General features: G+C 41.7%; 1 protein-coding gene across 2 annotated transcripts; it reads right to left on the bottom strand.

Annotated features, from left to right (window-relative positions):
- Positions 1–11,572: 11,572 nt before the first annotated feature.
- On the bottom strand, positions 11,573–20,109 carry osr1 (odd-skipped related transcription factor 1). 2 transcript variants are annotated; one of them, XM_079286712.1, is made up of 3 exons: positions 19,903–20,109; positions 14,375–15,076; positions 11,573–12,214 (listed from the first exon to the last, which is right to left on the bottom strand). In XM_079286712.1, exons 2-3 carry the CDS (start codon positions 15,046–15,048, stop codon positions 12,082–12,084), a joined length of 807 nt encoding a protein of 268 aa, XP_079142838.1. In that variant the 5' UTR covers positions 15,049–15,076; positions 19,903–20,109; the 3' UTR covers positions 11,573–12,081. The 2 variants fall into 2 exon arrangements, with proteins under 2 accessions (XP_079142838.1, XP_079142839.1); XM_079286713.1 differs by having other exon boundaries at positions 14,375–15,073.
- Between the last annotated feature and the right edge of the window lie 3,752 nt (positions 20,110–23,861).

Below are 23,861 nucleotides of genomic sequence, written 5' to 3'. Positions count from 1 at the left end.
TAACGGTGTGTTTACAGGTCTCTGTAAAAAGTCCGTCAGAAAGCTGCAGCTCGAGTCCTCACTAAGACCAGGAGGGTGGATCACATCACTCCAGTTCTGAGGTCTTTGCACTGGCACCTTATGAACCATCCCGACCCCTCAGGTCGTCTAGTTCTGACTCTGGGAACAGAAAGTAGACCGGTCCCAAACAAGGAGAAGCAGCGTTCAGTTTTTCTGCTCCACATATCTGGAACAAAGTCCCAGAAAGCTGCAGGTCTGCTGAGACCCTCAGCTCATTTAAATCAAGATTGAAGACCTTTCTGTTTGCTGCTGCCTTTAATTGAACCACATTCAATTAATATATGAACCAATTTCCTGCATTTCTGCATTTTACAACTGAATTTTATTTCTTACACCGTTTCTTTAATTGTTTTTAAATCTCCTTTTCTTTTGCCTTGTGTTTTGATGCTTTTAATGGTTTTATGTGACGCACTTTGAATTACCTTGTTGTTGAAATGTGCTGTACAAATAAACTTGCCTTGCCTAATCACAAACTAAGTGTTTATCATGTCTTTAATAAATCTTAACATATTTCAGCCTCTTTTCGCAACATACTGTAGTTACTGTGTAGAGAGGCTCTAATGTAGTTCCACAAACAAGAAATAGTCCCTCAAACTATTTATTCACCCAGCTGACTTTCGTTATAATGCTAAAGCAATTTCAAAATGTTCCGGGGTCCCATTATTCCCCTCACTACTACCCTCCGGTGGTAAACTGTAAAAATAAAAAAACGACACTGGTGCAAAGTTTCCAGGCGGATACCGTCAAATTACACCAAATAATGTTCCACGTGTAATAAACATGCATGTTGCAGGTTTAACATAGTAGTAAAACATTTGTTAAATTACGGTATATTATTGTTATAAATCTTCATTAAACCATCGGAAAACAGACAAACTGTTTTAAAAACAAGTACGTTACAGGTCAATCTTTGCAAATTCAGGCAATTTATTTGTTAAATAACTCAGTCTAACTACAGTTATTTCCCCTCAAAATATATTTTTTTCATGAACTAAATCTAAAAACAAGACAAATGTCTGCACATTTGAAGTATTATTCCGCCAATTTAAAGAATTACTAAATTTTGACACGGTGTATAAACATAGAATGTACTCTTAACTAATACTGTGAATGTGCAGTTTTGGTTATTTTATTTTTTGTGGTAAAAAAAAAATGAGCTCTGACTTTTGATCCAGGAAGCACAGGCATATATTATCCCTCTTAGTGCATGGTTTTAAACAAACAAAATAATTTTACAAAATCCATTTCAGCAGAAAGAAAATGTAATTACACATAATGATACAAATCTTTGCAAGTTGGTGCTCGAATGCTAGTGCTTTAAGGCTCACTGCTGCATATTTAAGACCTTTTATATCTTACAGAGGCTTTACTCAGCAGTTCTCGATCAGAACAAATCTAAATGTTTGCTTTCTCAGGTAACAGACAAGCTCTATCCTGGCTGCTAGTGTCCCCAGCTGAAGAAAATCTACCTTCTGAGGGTATGGAGGATGCTTGCACACAGAGATACCTGTATGACATGTTCCACTGCAGGTCACTGTACTGAGGTTAGCTGTATATCATCCTGAACCTTCTCTGTAGCTGACAATGTTCTCTTACTTCAATTTCCATTTCATCTTCAAATAAATAATCAAAATTGCTCCTCAAGGGCAGAGAGCTTTGGTTGCTTCTGAAGGTAGATGCAAACAAGTTTGTTTTCTTCTGAAAATGAAAGGGGAACAACAGGATGTGTATATATATATGTATATATTTTACCAGTGTTGTTACTGCAGCTGTACAGTATTCATCCGATGTGTAGTCATCCCGGTCACCAAGAGTCTCGTCAAGGTCCTGTTCCATCTGCTGGGCATCGGCCATTTCACCTTTATTCTATAGTCAACAGATATAGATTATATACTCATCAGCTCCTCCTCTCGTCTGGTCCACATTTATTCTGCCACTGCTAGGTGTGCCGTCTTGACAGCACCTCTAGGTCTACCTGGTCCAGAGGCTTAAAAAGACGACCCGTTAGACCGACCAGCACCCTCTGAAGATTCCACTAAGGAACCAAGCGACGTCTGGGAGGCCTCAGCCTGCGGGTCCCTCGTAGGAAGTGTTTCACCGAGGGGTGACTTCTGGCAGTGAGGCGACCTAGACTATCATGGCCCGCCGTAAAGCAAACACCCCGACCACTGTCAAATAAACCCTGCAGGAAAGCCCAGATATTCTCCAGGCAGCAGGAACACGGTGCGAGGCCCCTGACTGTCCGCCAGTCCACAAATGACCGCCAATGAGTCGAGTAAGCCCAAGGGGTGAAGGGGACACGTGCGTTCTAAATCTTGGAGACAACAGCAGCTCGGTTTCACCATCTCAACCTCCAAATCGTGATGCTTAATGCAAACACCCCCAGATCTGGTATCGGCCACGGGTCTGCCACCAGAGTCAGAGCTGTGTCAGGTCCAAGAACTATCTTGTGCCCAGACTATCCGGTGCTACATCCAAATCCTGTGAAGCAGTTGCATCATCAGGCGCATGGGGAGGAATGCAGGCTGCAGACCTATTTTGTATGCTGGATAACCAGCGCTGTGAGGGGCTCCTGTCTGGATGCGGCGAGGATCAGCCAGTTGTCATGTAGGTCAGGATTCTCATTACTCTGTCCCTGAGTGGTGCCAGTGACGCCTCTTCTCACTTCGTGAACATGCGCTACTTGTAGCGCTGACCTGCCCACAACAAAGCGCAGATACTTCTTGTGGCATGGTGGGATGGGAACACGTCAAGATCTATAGAGATCTTCCAGTCGCCCGCTGGATGCACTGCAATAGCCGCTTGACTTTCAAAATGCGCAACGGTCGCTGCGTGATGTAGCTATTCAGGACGTGCAGGCCCAGGATGGGTCTCTCTCCCCGGATGTCTTGGCCACGAGGAAATAGTGAAAAAAAACGATCTGCACCTCCGAGGGATATCGGTGATAGTCTTGCTTGACTTTATTTGATGTAATAGACCATGATATTATGATTACTAAACTTAAGATATATGGATTCAGCCGTACGGCAGTCATCTTTCTGAGAGATTGCAGAGTGTCTTTTATAATGGTAGTGTGACAGCCTCTGGCATTAAGCAGGGCCTGCTGTGGGCATTGCCTTGTTTGTTCTCTGCGCTGTCTTGCAGGTCCCTTGTAGGCGGAGCCTCTCGGTACAATTGGGAGCACCTGGCCAGTCTCCCAGGGGTATTTGGGACCTGCCTGCCGCAGTCGGGAGCTCTCTCTGTTCCTGCAGCATCATGTCTTTGTTTTGTTAAGAATAAATGAAACCTTTTCCGTCTAACCACCCGTGTGTTTTCCGTTTTGTCATGGCTCAAGAGCCTTGTCGTGACAGTAGCTTGTCAGACTGCAGATACATTAGTTGTGGGGTTCCACAAGGAAGTTGCTTAGGCCCCTTACTCTTCTCTATTTTCACAAATGATCTGCCTTTGGCAACTGAGAATGCCAAATGGTAATGTATGCAGATGACACGACACTGTTATGGTCAACATCTTTCGTTGGAGCCCCAGGGTTAGTTGGGATATCTAGTTCTCCCACATCATCCCGTGGCCAGTCTCACTGGGTTTGGCTTGCCATTACGTAACCCTTCAGATTATACAGAGTTCAAAAAGCCAACCTACACAAATAGTGCACAGTAATAGGTTATTCAGTTCTTTCTGTTTCTAACATGAGACAATTACTAAAGATATACTTAATTAACAATGAGCCTACATCACAACAATTGTCATTTTAGCAGTATTAAACAAATTATTTATCTTTTCCTTTCTTTTACCACTTTTTTAACCTGTAACATATTCCTTTCTTTACCATAAACATAAGCATGGTTTGCAGCACGTTTACAAGAAGGGACCTCCAGACGAAACAACACTGTAGCATGCAGCGTTCTCTACCACTTGAGACGTACAGAGAGCATGATGTACTCCCTTAGGAACAACATGCTTCCCCTCTAAATGACATATGGAGTTGTAGTATCCCTATATTTTATACTGGTTACATCCTCCATCCAGAGTTGATAATATGTACATCTAATATGTTTTAATAATGGATGGATGTATTGTATTACCCTTTGGTGTATGGATTTCATCCCAACTGTTGTATCTTGTTAAATACATTTAAGTCAACATATTATATATATTATATCTATATATTATTTGTATTTTTCGTATTTTTTGTACTTAGTGGGCTGTTCAACTATTTTTTATGAATTCATTTCTCAAACTGAGCTCTTTTTTTCAAGGAATTTCCTCTCAAAATCAACAACTGCTTGTAACTAAACTCCAACTAAATATATAATAATAGATGTACATAACATATGTTAGCATTGATGGATTTGACCTGTATGTGATCAGTAACTTCTATGTGAAAGTGCACAAAAACTAGCAGCAGGGAGTCCCTACTGCAGTTCTTGACTGTTCTTGACCCTCTGGCACCGACTCACATTTTTGGAGCCTTATATACTGACATGATCTAGAAATTATTTTAGAACTCGTTGCAGTCAATTGTATCATAAACTTCTTTCACAGCAATAAATGCATATTTTATGGACAAAATAATTGTGTCAGACGTGACACACATTTGTAGTGGAGCTGTGCACGATGGACAGAGCTGCAAGAGGATGAGAACCTGATGCAGAGCGTTAAATTGGGGAACATTTATGAGCTTTATAAATATTGCTTGAAAAATCAGAACACTGGGCACTTAACCATTTCCTGCAGTGAGGTTTTTCTTGATCTTTATTGAAACACACTTTAGAATGTGGCCCGCTGCAGACAACACTAATGGTTCCATGGGGATAGCTACATGGCAACAGTTAGAAGGTAACAAAACAAGCATATCATGATATACTTATTTATACTCATTCCATCTGGTTTTTCCTCTCTTCAGCCTGCTCACAACATTCCCATGTCCCGAGTCTGCTTAAATAGGCCATTACATTCAATTCCAGTGTTTAACCTAACTCCCTTTACATTAAATTTGATTTATTCTCATAATTATATTGCAGAGATGATGTCTGGGTCTTTACCAGTCTGGAATCAACTTAATTACAAAGCAATTTTGAGAGTTTATTAACTCTGAACTTTACATTAAGGGGCAAAACTGTTTAGCTGGTATTTATTTTTCCTTGATCAATAGGTCCTACAAATGAAATTCCTTAAAAATGACACAACTTTGTGCTCTGAGGTGGCAGCATAGAAGAAGAGGGGTGGCGGCAGCAGGACAGGAAGCGTTGGCATCATGTACGCGGTCGCTGGTTGTGTTGGTTTGTGCTGGACCGAAGATGATGGTGTCCATGAGCTTCCTGGCATTCTGGATCTTGTAGAGTGTGGATATTATTCCTTCCAGCTCTGATTTTATCGGCCAAGCGGGCGCAGGTGACACAGCAGGTGGAGCCATAGCAAATGTGGGGGACGCAGGGGCTCCAACCCGGAGTCCACAGCGTTGTTCAGGTTACTGATTGTAGATACCCGGTATCTGTGGTCCCCGTAGCGTTAGTTAGCTCCAAAGCTAAAAACAAGCCGGTAGTAGCCCCGGCAGGCTGTCCGATCTGGGGAACGTTAAACTTAAAAGGTCTACACTTGGGCTGTTTTCATGAGGTCACAATAGTTGTGTACCACTTACCACGGAATCTAAGGTCAGCTGGTCAGTCCATCCAACACTTTACTCGACAGAAAGATATTCTGATAACAACCTGCATGATGTTCATTACAATTTGCTGTGGCTACTCCTTTTCACCAGAGGCTGACTTTTAGAGTTGGACAGGTAGCAATGAAATTTAATGAGTACATTCATGATCCCCAGAGAATTACCTTATTTTTGTCACCATATGTTTTCAGAAGTATCCTCTTGTGAACATGAATATATGTAGAAAATGTATGTGTTAGTTTTGTAGATAACTTATCATGAGTCACATTCTTGGTAAAGAAGCTATGGTTCAGTGTAGAGAGGATCTTCCTGTAATCACAAGGTTGATGGCTCCTCATGCTTAAATGTAGAGGTGAAATTTAATGTATATACATTATAATTGTACAATTAAAATGAAGTTGTTTTACTTAAGAGAGTTTGACATGAAGGAGCTAAAAGGTCAGAGGAGCTACAAGATATTAGGAAGCGTTGTGTGAAGACCAAAATATCCAAACAAAATCCCATTGTGTGTGTTGACGGACTGCCAAAGGGACAACTGACATGACCATCCCCACTGACCCCTGGGCAACAGTTATATGCCAAGACCTTAGCAAACAATGTGCCCTACGTAATGTTGGTGCAGGCTGTATCATTGTCAGTACCACCTATTCAATCAATGTTGATAGACCCCAGCAGTGGCAGCTGTTATCATCATCCCTGTGACCCTGCTGTAGGGTGAAGAGGCCATCAACCACGTGGAAGTGATTTTCATCAAGTCTTGCTTTCACCTTCCTGGCCAGCTCTGATCCTGCTCTATAATTGTTGGAAAGGAGGAGTGTGGGCTTTTTCTCCCTCTATGGAGGAAGTCTGGGGGAGGTTCAGTTCACTGTACGTCCATCCTGCCACCCTCTGACTCACCCTGCCAGTCGGAAACCATAAACGTGTCAGTGGTCCAGAGCGAGGTCTACTGAGGGAAGCATCACCGTACCCCTTTCATGCCCTCTGCCAGCCCTTCCTAAATCATTCAGTTAGGACAGTAGCAGTGAATGACATTTCCCCTAGGTCCAGAGGACATAGAGGTAACATCAAGGCCGTACTAGCACTAAGTACTTACTATCATGTACAGTCTTACCTACTGTAGTTTCAGCCACACAGGATTTGATCGTGCAGTAAGACTGTATATGATAGTGTGTGCAGAGAATCTGTGGAATATATTGTGTAATTTCTGATGACTAAGTACAAAGCAAGGAACATGTCTTCCGCAATCTCGGAACCCATCGGCTATTGATCTGATGATGGATAAGCCTCTTGGGAAAAGGCTATATTTCTGGGGTTCTGGTGTCGCCAGCAGATATCAACGTCAAGACTCCCTTTTCTGTGCCCTGTTCATTGTTTACAGTCCGATAAGCAACTTGAGATAAAAGACTGGTTTTGGAGTCGAAAGACGTGTATGATCGGATTGTTCCACAAGTAGCCAGTTTACAAGCTCATTTTAAACCCATCCAAAGCTTTCAGCCAATGCCTTCCACCCCTTTTGATCCTCACAAGGACTGTTTACCTGCGTTCAACCAAAGCCTGCTCGTGTTATTGGTCAATACTACTTGGACTACAGACAGAAAGCAGAACGCTTCTGATGCCAAAATCTTTGACAAATATTTGGATTCTAGATGTGAATGCAGAATCTGTCCATGGAGATTATGTCGTCCGCAGTGGGCCTTTACAGGCTGCGGTTCATTGACTGCAGTCCACTTTTGCTGCTGGATGCTATACTAACGTTACAACCAAAATCTTCTTCACTTCCCTGGATGCAACAAGTGATCAGCGGTTCTCGAGACCTCTGAAAGCAGCATTTCCAGGGGCCAACCAATCGCCCCATTCCAAACGAATAGTTTGCATGTAGGGTCCAGAAATGCTATCTCTTTCTTCGGCAATTTTAATGTACATGATGGGAGACAAAGTCCTTTAGACAGACTTTATAAAATGTGAACCTATCCTTTCTTGTTATAATCCATGGTAACATTGTTTACATTGCTCAAAGCATGATGCTAAATGGGCAGTGACATAATAATGAAAATGAGCTGTTTGTTTTAAATTTGACAGTAATCAAAATGTCCCATCAACATGGCTTTTGGAACATATCACAGAGAGTTCTGGTGTGCAACATTCACACACCAAATGCTCAAGATGAGTAGCCTAATTAATTCATTAAAATAATATGATAAGAATGCCATAAGCCTGTAAATACAAATATTGTAAACTGAGACAGAACAGACAGTGTGTTTTTACCCTGAACCACAAACAAGCCCTTCCATGATCACACGTCAGGTCACGACCACTGTTGCCCATCAGCAACCTTGGAGCCTGCAGGCCACAGAGCAACATGTTTGTCCTACCAGTGTCCGGTAGCAGTGCTATTTGATCCCTAATGTCTCTGTACTGTTGTTAAGTTCTGCAATGTTTCCAGCAGAGTGAGGACAGGAGGCGAGGTAGAGTCCTTTCTGCTAAAATCACAACAAGCCTTATGTCACGTACACCATCCACTGCCATCTTCAGCTGGCCAGCTGAGTGTGTGTGTGTGTGTGTCCCTGGCTTCTCAGGGAGTTGATGACAGACTGATGAGTTCCTGGCCATTATAAAAAATGGTGAGCAACAGGCCAACCATCCGCTCAGCTCTCCTCCTTCCCCTGGACCAGCAGCCTTCTTCCTGCATGCATGCACACACACACACATGTTTATATTTGTACTCTCATTTCAGAATATCAGTGCACTATCAAAAGTGAAACAAGATCAACCATAGCTGGTAACTTCAACAACCTATTCTTAAAGTCTGTAAGTCCACTTAACCAAGCTTCAATTGTGTTGTTATTAAAGAAAGATAAGTTATTGCTGTCAGTCAGTGGAACTACAGCTTCCACCCAAATGATTGGCTATGTGTTTGGAACCTGTCCATCCCACTATCATCTCAGCAGATCGGACGGGGTTCATCCAAAACAAGCATGCCTTTTTCAATGTAAGACGTTTCCTCAATGTGTTATACAGTGTATCCTCCTCAAATGCAGCAGAAGCTGTGACTTTGAATGATGCAGAAAAGGTCTTTGAGTTCAGGTTTAGCAAGAAATTGGTTGCCTGGGTAAAACTGCTCCATGCATCCCCCACAGCCCATATCTTTAACTCTCTCCCAAAATGTTCTCTATTACCAATTCCAGGGTTTACCCAGAACCCCTCCTCTTTTTTTCATAAAACGGTAAGTGTTTAAAACAAGAAAGCCCTTACATTTGGCAAAGGCCACAGACCCTTGGAGGATTGTCTTTGCCTAAATCTAAATTTAAATTGGTCTTATGTGGATGACTGTAAAGGCTTCTTCGGCTAGACCTGCCTCTATAATAGCTCTTGTTTACATCCCTATACATTTTTCAGTTTTTCCCTTCAAAAATGTTACTTAAATCAACACTCAACATCTAGAATCAGTTCAGATGCCATTTTGGTTTGCAAACTGGCTCCTTCCTGACCCCGATACCTTCTTCTCGTGGTCTTGCCTCTGTATTAGTACCGTAAAAGGATCTACATAAACAACACACTTGCATCTTTTCAACAGCTCTCTGAGAAATACCTTCTTCCCAATCAACATTTCATCAGGTACCTAAAATCTGTGGCTTTGTCTGTAATAACTTTCCTACATTTCCCAACCTTCCAGGGGCTGCACCCATTGAATGACATTACAATCCAGATGAGATGTGGAGCAAAATCGTAAACCTTGCCCATGCGTCATCTCTCTGTGCGAGGCACAAGCTGATCCAGTGTAAAGTCCTTCCACAGTCAGGAAGGCTAGAATCTATGGTAATGTCGAGTCTACTTGCGACATGTCATTCGGCCCCTGCCACATACAGTCATCTGTTTTGGTCTACTTCTAGGAGTTATCTTTAATCATGGTGCTTGGAAATGCATTTGGCCTCATTGATGTCTATTAAAGTATTCTCTTGTTCTCTTTCTTATACGTGGGGGAAATAAATATGTACTTATATATTATCATTGTGGATGACCAGATGGATGTGTGTTCTGTTGTACTTGGTTAATAAAACATTACTCAGGGCATACAGTACATTTATACCTTCCTTTTAGAACAAGTATATTGTTTTTACACTGTAAATTGCATAATAAAAACTGCTGCTTACATTGGAGAACCCAGAATAAACGAGTATATATAATGAGTGTAGATGCTTCCACACAGATTGAGGACTCACTGAATGGTTTGGTGAGTAAGGATGTGAATCATATACTATGGCCTTCAGTCACCAGATCTCAGCCCAACAGAACACCTGTGGGAGATTTTGGTGACACGTTTTAGACAACGCTCTCCACCACCATCATTAAAATACCGAATGAGGGAATATCTTTTGGAAGAATGCCGTTTGTCCCTCCAGTAGAGTTCCGCACATCTGCAACAAGGAACACCAAAAAAAAAGCTGTACTTTGCCCTATGAAACCAAGATTTTCAAAAACAACTGCAACCATAGGAATAAACTCCTCTGCAAATAGGTCAATGACTGTGTCTCAACCTTAAAACACTTCCTCATTCACTGCTTCATAAAAGGCACTCAGCATACCTAGCAGTACATTGATAAAAGTATCGTGTCACAAACCTTCATTTTAACATCTGTCAAATATAAACACTGACATAAAATGGTCGAAAGTAAGTGTGTGCATGGTACCAAAAATGGCTGTAATTTCAGACCCATCTATTATAAGCATCAGTTCAATACTTTGGTTTATGACCAAATGCCTCTAAAACTATAAGAGCATTTCCATCAGCCTCGCTGTAATTGGTGCTAATTAGCAACAATTTGCAACCAACACAGTGAACATGGTAAACGTTACACCTGCTAAACATCAATATGCTAGCATCATAAGCATGTTAGCATGCCAATGTGAGCATTTAGCTCAAATACAGCCTCACAGGGCCTGAAGCATGATAAATGAATGTACTGAAATATAAAAAACAAGCTACAATAAGCACCTCTTCATAATATTAGTTCATATGTGGTTTCTGTGTTTGTTCCTCGTGTTCCTTTAAATTATTTCAATTTAATCTAAAGTTAAAAAGTGTCGAAAAATATTTATCAAAACACCTTTTGAAAAAGGAGCAAGTAAGTGGAGTCGTGGAGTAAGCCGCTGGACTGCTACTTTGTCACTATCTAAAATGTCTGCATTGTTTTTTTATCGAAAATGCTGAACAAACATTCTGCTGCTCATTCACCCATTCACGCACACACCAGTGGCAGCGAGCTACCACGGAGGGGGCTGGCCTGAGCTTCAGGAGCAATTTGGGGTTCATTGTCTTGCCCAAGGAAACTTCAACACTTGGGCAGGAGGAGGTGGGCATCAAACCGCCAACCTTGTGATCCTCATCATCATGATCACGGTGAAAACCAACACAGTCTCACTGCAGTTCATGAAATATTCTCGAAATGCAATCTATTGGTTTTGTTTACAGGGACATGAATTGTTAATTATTTTAGTCGCTTGGCACGAAATTTAGGGTCAGGCAACTAAACCACCGCGGTGTCTCTTTCATTCCTGTGTCCGCCATGAAAAAGGATCCAAATGGACTTTCCATTGCCATTGTTTTCATGAAACAATGGACGAAATGCAAAACCGATAAATGACTTCCTGTGACTATTTCATGAACAGTCATGTGAGTGGACTGTGAAAACAGTGGGCAGTGCACTGATTTACATGTAATCTAATGACTAAATTACGCGCTCAAATAGCAACATTTCACTCAGACAAACTGAGACAAACAGCCAACCACTTACAGTAAAATATTTTATTTAGAAATGATTATTTGTTTTGAAAATAAGTTTAAGAAATCCAGTGATATATGTAAATAATCAATAATCAGGTCAAAGTGCAAAAATACATTTTTGATATAATGCATCTGTACAAAAATAACATTGGGGTACGATATTGAAAAGGAGGAAAATGTATTAACATGGCTTTGATCATTCTATGTTGCTGTAAAAAAAATAATAATTGCATAACAGTTGTGTCCCTTTTTAAGAAGTTTTTTGGATTATAAGCTTCTGAGCAAAGTAGTTCACTGAGCAGCCACAAGTGTTTTTTTCATTTCACATTCCACACATCCATTGCCAAGTCAAGCTTTGATAACTAAGCATCCGCTTCTCCACTCAGGCTTACAGTATCTCTGCATTATTCCTTTAAGAGCTGGCTGGTGAAATAGTTCATCGTTGAAGAGTATTCCCACAGAAGCAGAGCGCTCTGCCTCCAACAGCTGAGATGAATAAGTCTTTGGTTGTTCTTTGATTGTTGTGGTCTTTGGTCATGTTTTTCCAGTGTCCCCGTCCCTTCCCTGCTGGCAGAGTGAATCACTTGGTCTTGGCTGGCTTCAGTTCCTTGACCTGCATGTGTAATGTTTTGTGGACAGCCAGAGTCCTGGACTGACAGAAGCCCTTCCCACACTCCTGACATTTGAAGGGCTTTTCTTTGGAATGAATGTACCTGCAGGGTGGACACACAGAGCAGCCAGTTAGTATTTCAGAACATCATCATTACCACTGACACAGGCTACACGTCCCCTTCAATATGTAGTATTAGGGCCACTGTTAGAACAAAGGCCCTCTAGGATGCTTCCCACTGAAAAGCTCGGGGATGCCGATGTGAACCGCACTTTGTTGGAGGTGGTGAAGTTACATTTGTGTGGACGGTAAGCCACACAACGGTGAGATTCATGCACTGATCTGAAGGCTTATTTGTACGTTTTGGTTTCAGCCACTACTCTAAACTTTGCTTCATCCAGAGAGAGTCCTAAACAGGGTCATGTGTCAGTCAGACGGTCTGAATGGGACAACACCATTTCAGCAGTACTGTAATACACATGACATGACTTTATTCCTGAAATCTCAGAGGACACGGGTATATGGGATGTGCAGAAAGTAACATAGCCTTTATTGTTTATCTTGTTATTTGTTCAGGCTGCTGGCGGTCTTTTTGGTTACAATCCCCTCCGGTAACATGCAGGTGTGTGGTTTCACTCTGTTTACCTGTTCACTTAAACGGCTGGATTCAGACGAAGAGGGGCAGCACAGCTCTGATTTTTTTTTTCTGTTCATACTTTATTGATTCCACTACAGTTATTGCTTGTAACTCTTTGTTCAATCAACAGCATAAAAGGTCTGGACTTTCGGTGTGGATTTGTTTTGAACACATCACAGCCTACTCATTAACAGCTTGTAAAATTGATAGTAGTCGCTACATTAAGTCAACAGAGAAACTGCTTTGGAATGTGATGTTTGTCTGTCCCAAAAATTCTACAACATAAACCAAACCAAGATACACCCCACACAAGCTGGAAACCCCCACTTGGAGATCATCAACCACTTAAAACAAGGTTCATTTCCTGGAAGTGCTCACCACCTTGGCACAAAGGACAGACAAACATGTCCTGTGTTTTTTGATTCTGTATGCTTCTCCTGGACAACAGCAGATGGAGAGTCTCTCCCGATGAACCCCCCCTTTGGACCCTTTTGAAGTGAAGCGTGGAAGGAGCGTGGTGGTGTTATTTTCACATGTTTAGCTGTAAGAGCTATTGTGGCATCATCGCTTTACACAGACATCGATGCCAGACGAGTTAGAGGGAAAGAACTACGGTGTGACAATGTATTCAAATTTGGTCATTTTTCAAATCGGAGAAAACACACGACCTGAAGTCAGTATAAACAAGCTGCGATGCCATATATGGTTACATCATGCCAATTTTACGCTGATGTCAGCACCAAGTCAATGAATTGCACTGAATCAGACATTAAGTCACTGATTTGTGGTCTGCTGGTTTTCTATGTGTATGTGACATTACTTATGCACCACACCATTAGTTCAGCAGCAGTAAGCCACCGCAGAACATCTGACTGTGCAGTTGTTCGAACACATTCACGACTCAAATCACTGCACAGCATGTCTGGGAAATAATCTCCTCAAATCATCGAATGTAAATCGATGACATTTAGATTTTGCAAAGCTTGGCAAAATGACAAGACACAATGTACAAGATGTTTGAACCTGCTCTGCCTCATGGAATTCACCCTGATCCAAACTCATTACCCTGCTGCTATATGTCAGCTTACTGCTAACACAATGTCGATTGATGACGCACATAATGAATCGAAGTCTTTGACAATCTAAGTATGCTGATAATCAAAAGGCAAAATGTTGACGTCTGTTTGGTAGAACCATTGTATTGTCCTGAACGCATCGTGTGTGGACACAGAGCACTGAAGCTGCTGCTCACACTACGCCCCCTGTGTCGACACGGCGTTACATGTTTGAAAAGATCAATAAGTCAACCTCATGAATAAAGCTCAGCGCTTGACTGGAGAATTAACACACTAATTTGCTGATTGTCTGGAAATTTGGTGTAAATGTGCCCTAAATTTGGATGGAAATTGACTATAGAAGGGGTGACTTGTACTCAATTATAGATATGGGGATAACGGCCCAGAAGTAGTTGTATGAAAACTAGAGCTTGAGAGAAAAGTTCATACCTTGCCTATTACCACAACTAGACAACTGAAGTGGGCACGCTTATCAACAGAAAGTAACCCTTTATTCACTTCGTGAATATTGTTCTTTATGCTATTTAACTTGATCAAATGTGGTTCTCACCTGTGGTCCCGGAGATGGTCCTGTCTTCTAAAGGCCTTGTGGCAGATATCACAGGTGTATGGCCTCTCGTCCGTGTGCGTCCTCTCGTGGATCAAAAGGTTGTAGGATTTGGTGAAATGGCGGCCACAGAACTTGCAGACAAACTCTTTCTTGGTCTTGGAGGGCAGTCGGCCTCTGCTGGACTTGCGCTCTGGTGAGGAGAGTTTGGTAACATCCAGCAGGCATCCTAGGCTGGCTGAAGTCTGGTGGTGAGATGAAGCCTGTGCTGCGGCGGCGGAGGCACCCGTCACGCTCAGGTCTTCGGCCTTCAAATGATCCTCCTGGGTGGCTGCAGCTGCCAGGTTAGCAAAGTCAAAGCGGGGCTTGTTCTTGGAGCTCTGCAGCAGTCCCGCTGAGTCATGCTTATACTGCAGGAGGTGAGGGAACATGGGGAGGGAGGCCATGGAGGAGAACTGGGCAGGCAGCTTGGAGATGGTGCAGCGGGGCAGGGCCAAAGGTGGGTAGCCGAGGGTCCACTGGTGGAGGTGGATGGCGTGTAGGGCACTGAAGCTGTAGATACTGTGAAAATGATCCGCTGGCAGCTGGAGGCCTGTGGAGCTCTGGAGGAGGGCGTGGTTAGCCAGCTGGAGGGACGGGTGGAGAGGGACTGGTGCTGGCAGAGTCTTGCTGCCCATGGCTGCTACGCGGAATCCAACAGGTCTTCTGGTCGAGACAGAAAACATTGAAAGATGAAATTATGCAAACTTTGAGCCAAGTCTCATTGAATTATTCTAATTAACTTCTCTTTAGTCAATTCAATGAAGAGAGCAATTAAGATGACCAGGGGGTCCAATCACAAGTTACGACTGCAAACCCCCCCCCCCCCTATACATAGTGTAACTGCTACTACATTTACACAAGAAACCAGTGAAGCGTGAGAGGAATTAGGCAAGAATCTAGCAACCCAGTCGGCAGAATAATAAATGTTGTCATTGTATTTTTCTGCAAACTGCAGCGCTGTACATTCCTTTTCCACTGAATCACTGACGGCCTTCATATATTTAGATTCTTAAATGAGTGGCGAGCAGCCACCACAGACTGGTGGCTACAGTAGGTAGCTCATGTTTGTTGAACAGGATCTCTGTTGGAAGGTTGAGAGGTGGCATTTGGTTGGAATGCTTCATGCCGTTATTTAATTCATACAAAGGTCACATACTTTAAAGTTTGTACCCACTTCCCACCAAGAGCCCTATTGCTTCCCCAAACCCCTTTCAACAACACACACACTTCTGTCAGGAGCCAATAAACATCAAGTCCAGCTCGCAGATAAGGCCTCATTATCAGCTTAATGAGGCTGTGCACGTGAAAGGCCCATGCTGTTGGATCCACACCATACAAAACTCTTAAAAGCTAAGCCATCTGCAAGCTCCTCCACTATTACTACATTGAATAAAAATCTAAAGAAAATAATGATCCTGTACGGTCCTTTAAAGTCGGTTCTAACAGCACTAATTGGCTCCAGCACTTTGTGTGAACGGTTTGAAGTTGCAGACGCATTCCAGATAACTAGCGGGCTAAATATCTGGATCTGTCTGGAAGCCACAGCTAAAGAGAGCGGAAAACATGTAGCCTGCCTGTCCGAGCTATGTGTTGCTTTTGCAATACGGGCTTAAGTTGTTGTTGTTGGACGTTGCATGAATAAACATAGCACATGACACAGAGACTGATCTACGTAGGGTAAACAGGCTGTTGCCTGAACGCGTGTGTGCTGACGACATCATCAGGAAGCATGACTACGCCCGTGTGACTTCTCGCATGTTTTCCTCGTCTGGGATCTCAGATGAAGGCCCTGGCAGTGTGGGACTCTCTGTCACTGGTCGGTCGTGTGAAGACCACGAACAGACTGATCCCAGGACAGCAAGTTGTTTCGCTGAACGTGAACTTGGCTTTAGGTATCAAACATGCCCGGGGCTGTTCGTGCTGAGCCACAGAATGACAGCGTTCAGACAGAGAAATAGCCGTGAGCTGATAAGCAGGAATAACAATCGACAATAAAGTGTCTTTGTTTGAGGCAGACACACACCTCCACAGGTTACTCCTCCCACCTCCTCATGCAGCACACCTGTTCAGCCACACCAGCTACTTTTACTCAGATGCTGCATTTCAGTGCAAATTTGAGGCTTGAGTTTAATTTCAGAGAAAAATACGTGATACTTGTACTTTTTACAGTTTTGGATTACTTGTTATTTTTGTGTTAAACTACTCTATAGATTCTAGACGGCACTTTTTACTCCTTTAAATGTATATGACAGCTACCAGAACATACACTACACCACTATGACTTGTCACATATTCAACGATATAATAAACTACACAACAGAGTATGAGGTAATTACGTTCGTCACCACCTTTCACTTCTAATTATAGTGATAATATGATATCTGATAACATACCACTTCAGGTAGTCTTCTGCTGCACACTTTAACTTTAAGTACTTTTTTTAGTCTGGTATTTGAAATACGTTTGCTTCTTCCACCACTGGTCACTACTATGGTTATTTTTCAGATGAAGACTGATAGAAGATAAAAACAACACAACTCTCTTTAAAGACATTCTTCTGAAGTGATTTCTTCCAATTGGTTCTTCTTCTGCTTTAACTCCTCTTGTTGTTCCTGTGTTTTACTAATTCACCTCTTGCTTCTCATTATAATATATAACAACTATTTATATGTATCACTATCTTTTAATTTGTCTTGCTTTTTATGTCTTTGTAAAGCACTTTGTGACCTGTTTTTGAAGAAGTCTATAGAAATAAATAATCATAAATAAATAAATCATTATTATGCTGTATGATAGAGTCAAAAAAGATGTGGTACTGTGGTAGTTGTAGGAAAACCCAGGGTATATGTGATCCAGAAATACTTCTTAATCATACTGTGACAGGGCCATTTCTAAAAATGAGTACTTTCACTTTGAAGTGACTTGACTGAAGTATATTTTCAAGTGTAAATGTATGTACTTTAGTCTATTTACGAACATCTGTAATCAGAACCTGAATAAACACCTTCTTCAAATCACTCGTCACAAGGTCCATAATTGATGGAATCGGCTTTAAGTGTCAGGTTTAGGATTTAATCTCCAGAAAAATGTAATAATAAAACTCCTCATCTCTGGTGGACACAACAGTGGATTCATCACAACAAAGCCATAATTATTTCAGATCTCAGAGTTCTGAAAGCTGATGACATGTTGACATGTTGACATGTTGAGGTTAAGACACAAGTGATATTATGGAATGCTTTTTATTATTAATTTGAACTATTCAGGGAACAACTCTTTTCATATTGATGAAGATGAGTAATTTTAAATGATATTGAGAATAATAATAACAGTAATGTAAATCGTAATAAAAATGTTGGCGATGATCAACATTTCATTTTACAAACAGAGACAACAATCAGAGCAGAAATAATGTAACCTGGTATCTGTCAACATCATCAGGATTTAAGGAGGTTTCTTTTCGTTTCAGAAGAATGCATGGAATTGTAAAAACTCATAAGACAATAACTTTCTGATTTCATCACCAGCGGTGTCGCAGAGGAGCGCGCTGCTTCAACAAACATTCATAACCAAATCAGCCAGGTGAGTGGTTTATTGCTTTGCGGGGCTATAACAGACCGAGAGAGGAGAGTTTACACTGTGCAGCTCTCTACACAGATTTTAATAAATGCAGTAAATTAATTAGAGAAGCCTTGAACTCAGACCTGAGGCCGGGCCGCTCATCCAGTAAACTGCAGTGAAGTAATGAGGAGCAGTGGAGCTCAAGCAGCCCCCTGTGGTCTGTTCCGTTCTGATCATGACGCAGAAGTAATTGACTTATACTTAGGAGGTCATTAGAGGAGATAAGTGCTGTGCTGCTGAGCGGCTCCTCACCTTTAACCCTTTGATGTCTGCATACCAGGGGCTTCCAGATCCTAACAGCCATGTGGCCCTCTGCTCGGGTCCAGACTGTGAGATACAGCACCTCAGAGGGCCCCGTTGTGGAGACTGAGACGCTGCTTCACACCTCCATGTAAACGCGATCAGGCTGGGTGTAGTACACACATCTCCTTCCGCAAATGATCAATGGATGTGAGCTTTTCTTCCCTTACAGAATTGACTACGTCCTAACCATAGGAAGCACGTGTCCTCCGAGTTTTGAATTATTATTATTTTGTGACGTGGTGAAGTTAATGTGCTCATTGAAAACATACAGAGTGGGTGTTTTAAGAGCTGATTCCAGTCATTTGGTGGCCAATACATCACTTCACTTTATGCAGTAAGTTCACTAAAGGATCTCTATTTGTACCATGACGTTGATAAGAACACAGTCACAGGCTCTCTTGAAGTATGACAGCTGGGACTTAGAGGCTGCCTGCCACAGCACAAATATAAATCATAAGTTTTATTTTATTCTAGAAACAGAAGCAGATCTCTGGAAAAGTTTTGAAAAAATTGTTTTCTACAGCAACAGGTTGAAACATTCACTTTTTGAAATAATAAGAAGTTTCGCTGTCATGTTCAAAAAACAAATGTATATGAAGCTAATTTACTGAAGAATGAACTTGCACTTTTCTATTTCCATTTTACAGTAGAATATTGTCCTTTTTACTGCACTGTGTCAAAGAGCTCACGAGCCTCGGATACGTTTTGTATTTGTATGCTCAGTGTTCAAATCACAGCATTTCACTCCAGCTGCATCCCAATGCGGCTCACACACTGAACACATTAAAACGCTGTTTAAACTCTGCAAGGGGCTTTCACACTTAACGACGAATACTTGTGTAAAATTAGCATTGCGTGGCATAATAACACGACATGAATAGTCCAGTCTGAGCCATGCGTGGCCCTCAGGATCACATCTGCGGAGTAAAGGCCCGTCACACCTGGGTCCGCGTATCAGATCCCGATCCCCACTCAGCGGAGCGGAGGATGACGAGCCAGCGCCTCTACAGCGTCTCTTCTTCACGGGTGTTTATTCACTCTGCGCTAATTGTGCAGCTTTTCTCTGTATAGATCTGTGAGACCCATCAGAGCGGCTCAACCGAATCACAGTCTGGATCACAATTCAGACTTCAGTTTGTCAGTAATATGAAGCTCGTGACCTGCTGATGATGATCAAACTATTTGTAATTGTGCTTGTGTAAAAAGAGGAAGTAATAAATGTTTCATCTTAATTCATTAATTCATACACATCAGTATCTCTACTGAGGAAAAACTATTCCGTTTTCATAAAGTTATTTTTTAACCGCACATATCACTTTACTAATAATTAATTGAATTTAAAAAACACTTTTGTTATCATTTGATGTGTCAGGAAAACCAGTGCTGATATTGACGATAATATCAACTGCACTAAAAGAAGTGGATGACAGGCCTACACCTGTTGCACAACCCTCTCTGTAAATCTCCAACTCCTGATATGAATATGAATAAAACCTAAACAATCTGATCTGCGATCACGTTCGTTTCATTTTCCTTTTGAATGTATAAACAAAGTGAAGACTTACCAATAAAAGTTATTTTTTTTAATTCTCTCTCTACGGCTCGCAGGTCCTGCCGGGGGTGGGGGGGGGAGGGTTCAGGTCGTGGAAGCCCGCGGAGCTTTTAGCGGTTAATGAGCCGGACGGAGCGACCGCATGTTCCTCCGGTGAGAGCTCCGAGAGGAGGCTGAGCTGAGCAGGCACGGCGGGGTTAGTGGTGGTGCAGCTGTGGTTGTTGGGACGCCTCTCTCCGCTCCGCTGTTCTGCGCTCTCCGCAGCCGCTGCCTCTTTATTTCAGCGCAGAGTCCGGCTCCCAACTGGCGCGTCACTCAGCCAGCCCACATAGAACACAACACAGCAGGACGCAGAGCATCGTCAGGCTGGAAAAGTGTCAAGTGGTATAGTGTGACATGTCACACACTCAACAGGACTGGGTGGATGGAGCGGTGCGCACGCGCTCCTTTTAATGACCCAAATAGAGTTTGATACAACAATAGAAATATGAGTTTTGCCGTTTGTAAGGTTTTAAAACATTCCATTAAAAGCGCACGAGGGCCAGTGTGCGGGTCTGCTCTCTGACAGCGCTTAACTTGCTGCACGTTTCATATTCAGTAATCGTTGAAGAGATAATATGATCGTCCATCAATCAGTGCTCCGTGTGCACACGGCCTTTCACTTTACACACATGCTCTCTTTACGCCGGACTCTGGATGGATTCATGAGGTGCTGGTCTTGATACTGAACCATCACAAGGACGTGTTCTGTGTGGTAGTGTGTGGTGTCCGTGCATTACGGGGACTGACTCAGTGCTACAGTAACGAACCTTGTAGGCAGCACACATCACTGACTGTCTGCCCACACACTCTTTATCTACTGAAGACTGGAGCAAACGTATTTGTATTTTGTCAGAATACGGATTGATACTGAATATTGACTTCATACCTTAAAGCCACATTAACTTTTCATTTTGAGATAGTGGTCAAACAATCAAAAGTAATCTTCACTAAATCAATTGGTGGTTGAACACATTTCCCATGTGATTAAATATCATACTACATGCATTTTTAATAATAACATTGTAATATTAAGGTTACATTTAGATTTTTTGTGTTTTGTTGCAAAAAAAGGAACTTGAATAGCTTCACTGGTCATCATTAGGAGTCTGAATTTATTTAGCTTTGTGGATGTGAATTATGAGAAATAAAAAATCGGACAGAACATAATTTTGCAAAACAGAAAACATATACTGTATTCTTATCCCTTTAATAATCCCCTGCATTCAAATATAATGGACAGCGTGTGGTCTGTATCAGTGATAGTCCTGATACAAGCTATGCAGGACAATATTAAGGCGTATGGTGTTCTGCAGAGGAGGAAGGCCATGTTTTAGTGAACAAAACCTGCCATCTGCTGGAGAACTTTCTTGAAAAAAACATCATCTTCATCCTTCCTGACGTTTGACTAATCTTCTGAGGTTCTGCAGTGACCGTCAAAGCTTTTTCTTTAACTGTGGTCTTGATTGTAATCCAAAGCAAAAATGTGAGTGCGAAAGTGAACAAACTCATTCTGCATCACATGGCAGAAAATGGCATGAGGTGGATTATGTTGGCTTTGTGTGCCCTGCTCATACTTTGACGGGACTTGCTCCCTTTGCATAGCAGTTTGTATGTGCAAGCATATCGATCTATAGGGATGGAAACCTCCATCTATGAGCAATAAGTACGGATAAAACACATCGACCAGACATCACTTATATTGAGTCAATGTAAAGACACTGTGAGGTGGGATACTTTTCTGTAAACACCACACACACACACACACACACACACGAAGGCTCAGTAAATCACTTACTGATGACATCATTTCAGATGTGGTAAAAAAACACTCAGCAGCCAAAAGAAACTGGCTGCCAGCACATCCAAATAACACCAAGCCCTCACTGTAATGGTACAAGTTTGTTTTTACATTTATATTTCAAAGAATGCAATTTGGGCTCAGGCCTAGTATTGTTTCATGCATATGGAATACATACCACGGTCTTTAAAAACAAAAACAAATATGCATACTTTTTGTGAGTGTCAAAGTTCAGCTCAAGGTCCTCTTACTAGTTTTTGCAGACGCTTTGAACCACATCTCAATGAAGAAGTCCTATGCGTGGGTCACATGATAACAACTGAAGCATCTCCATGACGTGACATGATGAACACAGAGTTTTATTTTCTGTTTACCTGGAGCATAATATTTGTTCATCCATTGTCTTCTGTCTTTGTGCCAGAAAGCAATGACAACTATGACAATTTCAAATCAGGATTAATCAGTTTCGCTTGTTTTGTATACAGCGATCAGTAGATTTAGATTTACGGCTCAGTTATTCCCTCTAGTGGCCAGCGAGAAGTATTGACATTTGATTGAAATAGCTCAACAGCTGCTGATTGCCATAACATTTTCTTCAGATATGTATGGTCCTCAAAGATTCGAGGATTTCAAATCTTAGGAAACCTATGTTGGGAAGAAAGACGTCCTGTCCCCGAAGTACCATCTCAAATAGCATCCTTTACTGGTGATGACTGCAAAACTGGATCACCGGTCAACACGCTTCAATTAGCCTCCCCAGCACATTCAAATTATGTTTCTTTACATATTTACAGAAAATTGCTGTTAGTAAGGAAATGATGAGGGTATGATGACATATTATCGTTTGTATTTTTAAATATCAATTTATATGATTCTTACCAATCAGGGACTCAATCACTGTAGAATAGTAGAAGCAACATGCGATGTTGTGCAATCCAAATCCAAAGTACACACCTCAAAATCAGACATCGCCAAAGATGTGAACCAACACCTCTCTGACAGCCTCGACAAAACATAATAAATAACCTCCGAAGCGTTACAAAGGATTTATTTATAGCAGGCCAGATGAATTTTATATCATTAGACTGAACGCTGATTCTGTATTAAAGAGGCAATTCACCCAAAAATAAAAAACAGTTTCCCCTTACCTTTAGTGCTATTTATAAACAGTAAATGGACTGTACTTGTATATCTCTTTTGTAGTTTTCCGACCACTCAAAGCTCTTTAACACTACATGTCATCATTCACTCATTCATACACTGATGACGGGGACTAAAAGTCAAAAATCTTTTTGCTAAACTGATGGAATCATGCTAACAACATATAGGTCTATTTGGGAACCAACTTTGTGACAGAAATAAATGAAAGCCATCAGGACAGATATGTTTTGCCTGTATTATAAACTGAACCATCACTTGACAACTTTGACTCTGAAAAAAAATGGTAAAATGTGATTATTTTCAGGCAATTTCTGCAGTATATTTTCCATGATTTCCAAGTGGAGTTATACAATGAAGATCGGCGATAACTGATCCGCAGGAAGCGTAAGTCACACTGAATGCTATCAATTTGTGTTTTATGACTGTGTGCTAAGAATTGACTGAATTATGACTTTGAGAAGGAATATGAATTTTTACTGGTGCATGAGGTCTTCCCCACCACACCTCCTCTTCAACTGTTGTGTGTCCCCTGGGGAGGCCTTTGGCTTTCTCTTTTGGCTTTGTCCTGTGGAATGTCCATTTCTATTACAGACCCTATCGTGAAATTTCCCGATGGTTAAAAAGCCGTCCAGAACAATGAGTTAAATTACCAAGGAATACACAGTGAATATTTCAATCCCCACTTCCCCATGAAATGTGAATCCCGTTCAAATGGGGCTGTATTTATATGAAACGGGTTTTTTTTCCATTGTCATAAAACCCTTTGCTGAGTCAGTGACTCAGTGTAGCCATGAGCATTCATTAACTTTTATATAATCTTATTTGTTGTTTGGGGTCCTAGTTAGTTTGAGCTGAGCTCAAACAGCAGGTCATGATTAGAGCTGAACAGTGACGCCAGACCTCGATCTCTCTCTCTGCCTCTCTTAGTACTGATCATTTTGTTTGTTTTCCTCCCTACATGTATGTAAAGC

This window comes from Melanostigma gelatinosum, assembly GCF_949748355.1.
Source record: "Melanostigma gelatinosum genome assembly, chromosome: 16".
Classification (NCBI taxonomy): Eukaryota; Metazoa; Chordata; class Actinopteri; order Perciformes; family Zoarcidae; genus Melanostigma; species Melanostigma gelatinosum.
This window is presented reverse-complemented; position numbering and strand designations above follow the sequence as displayed.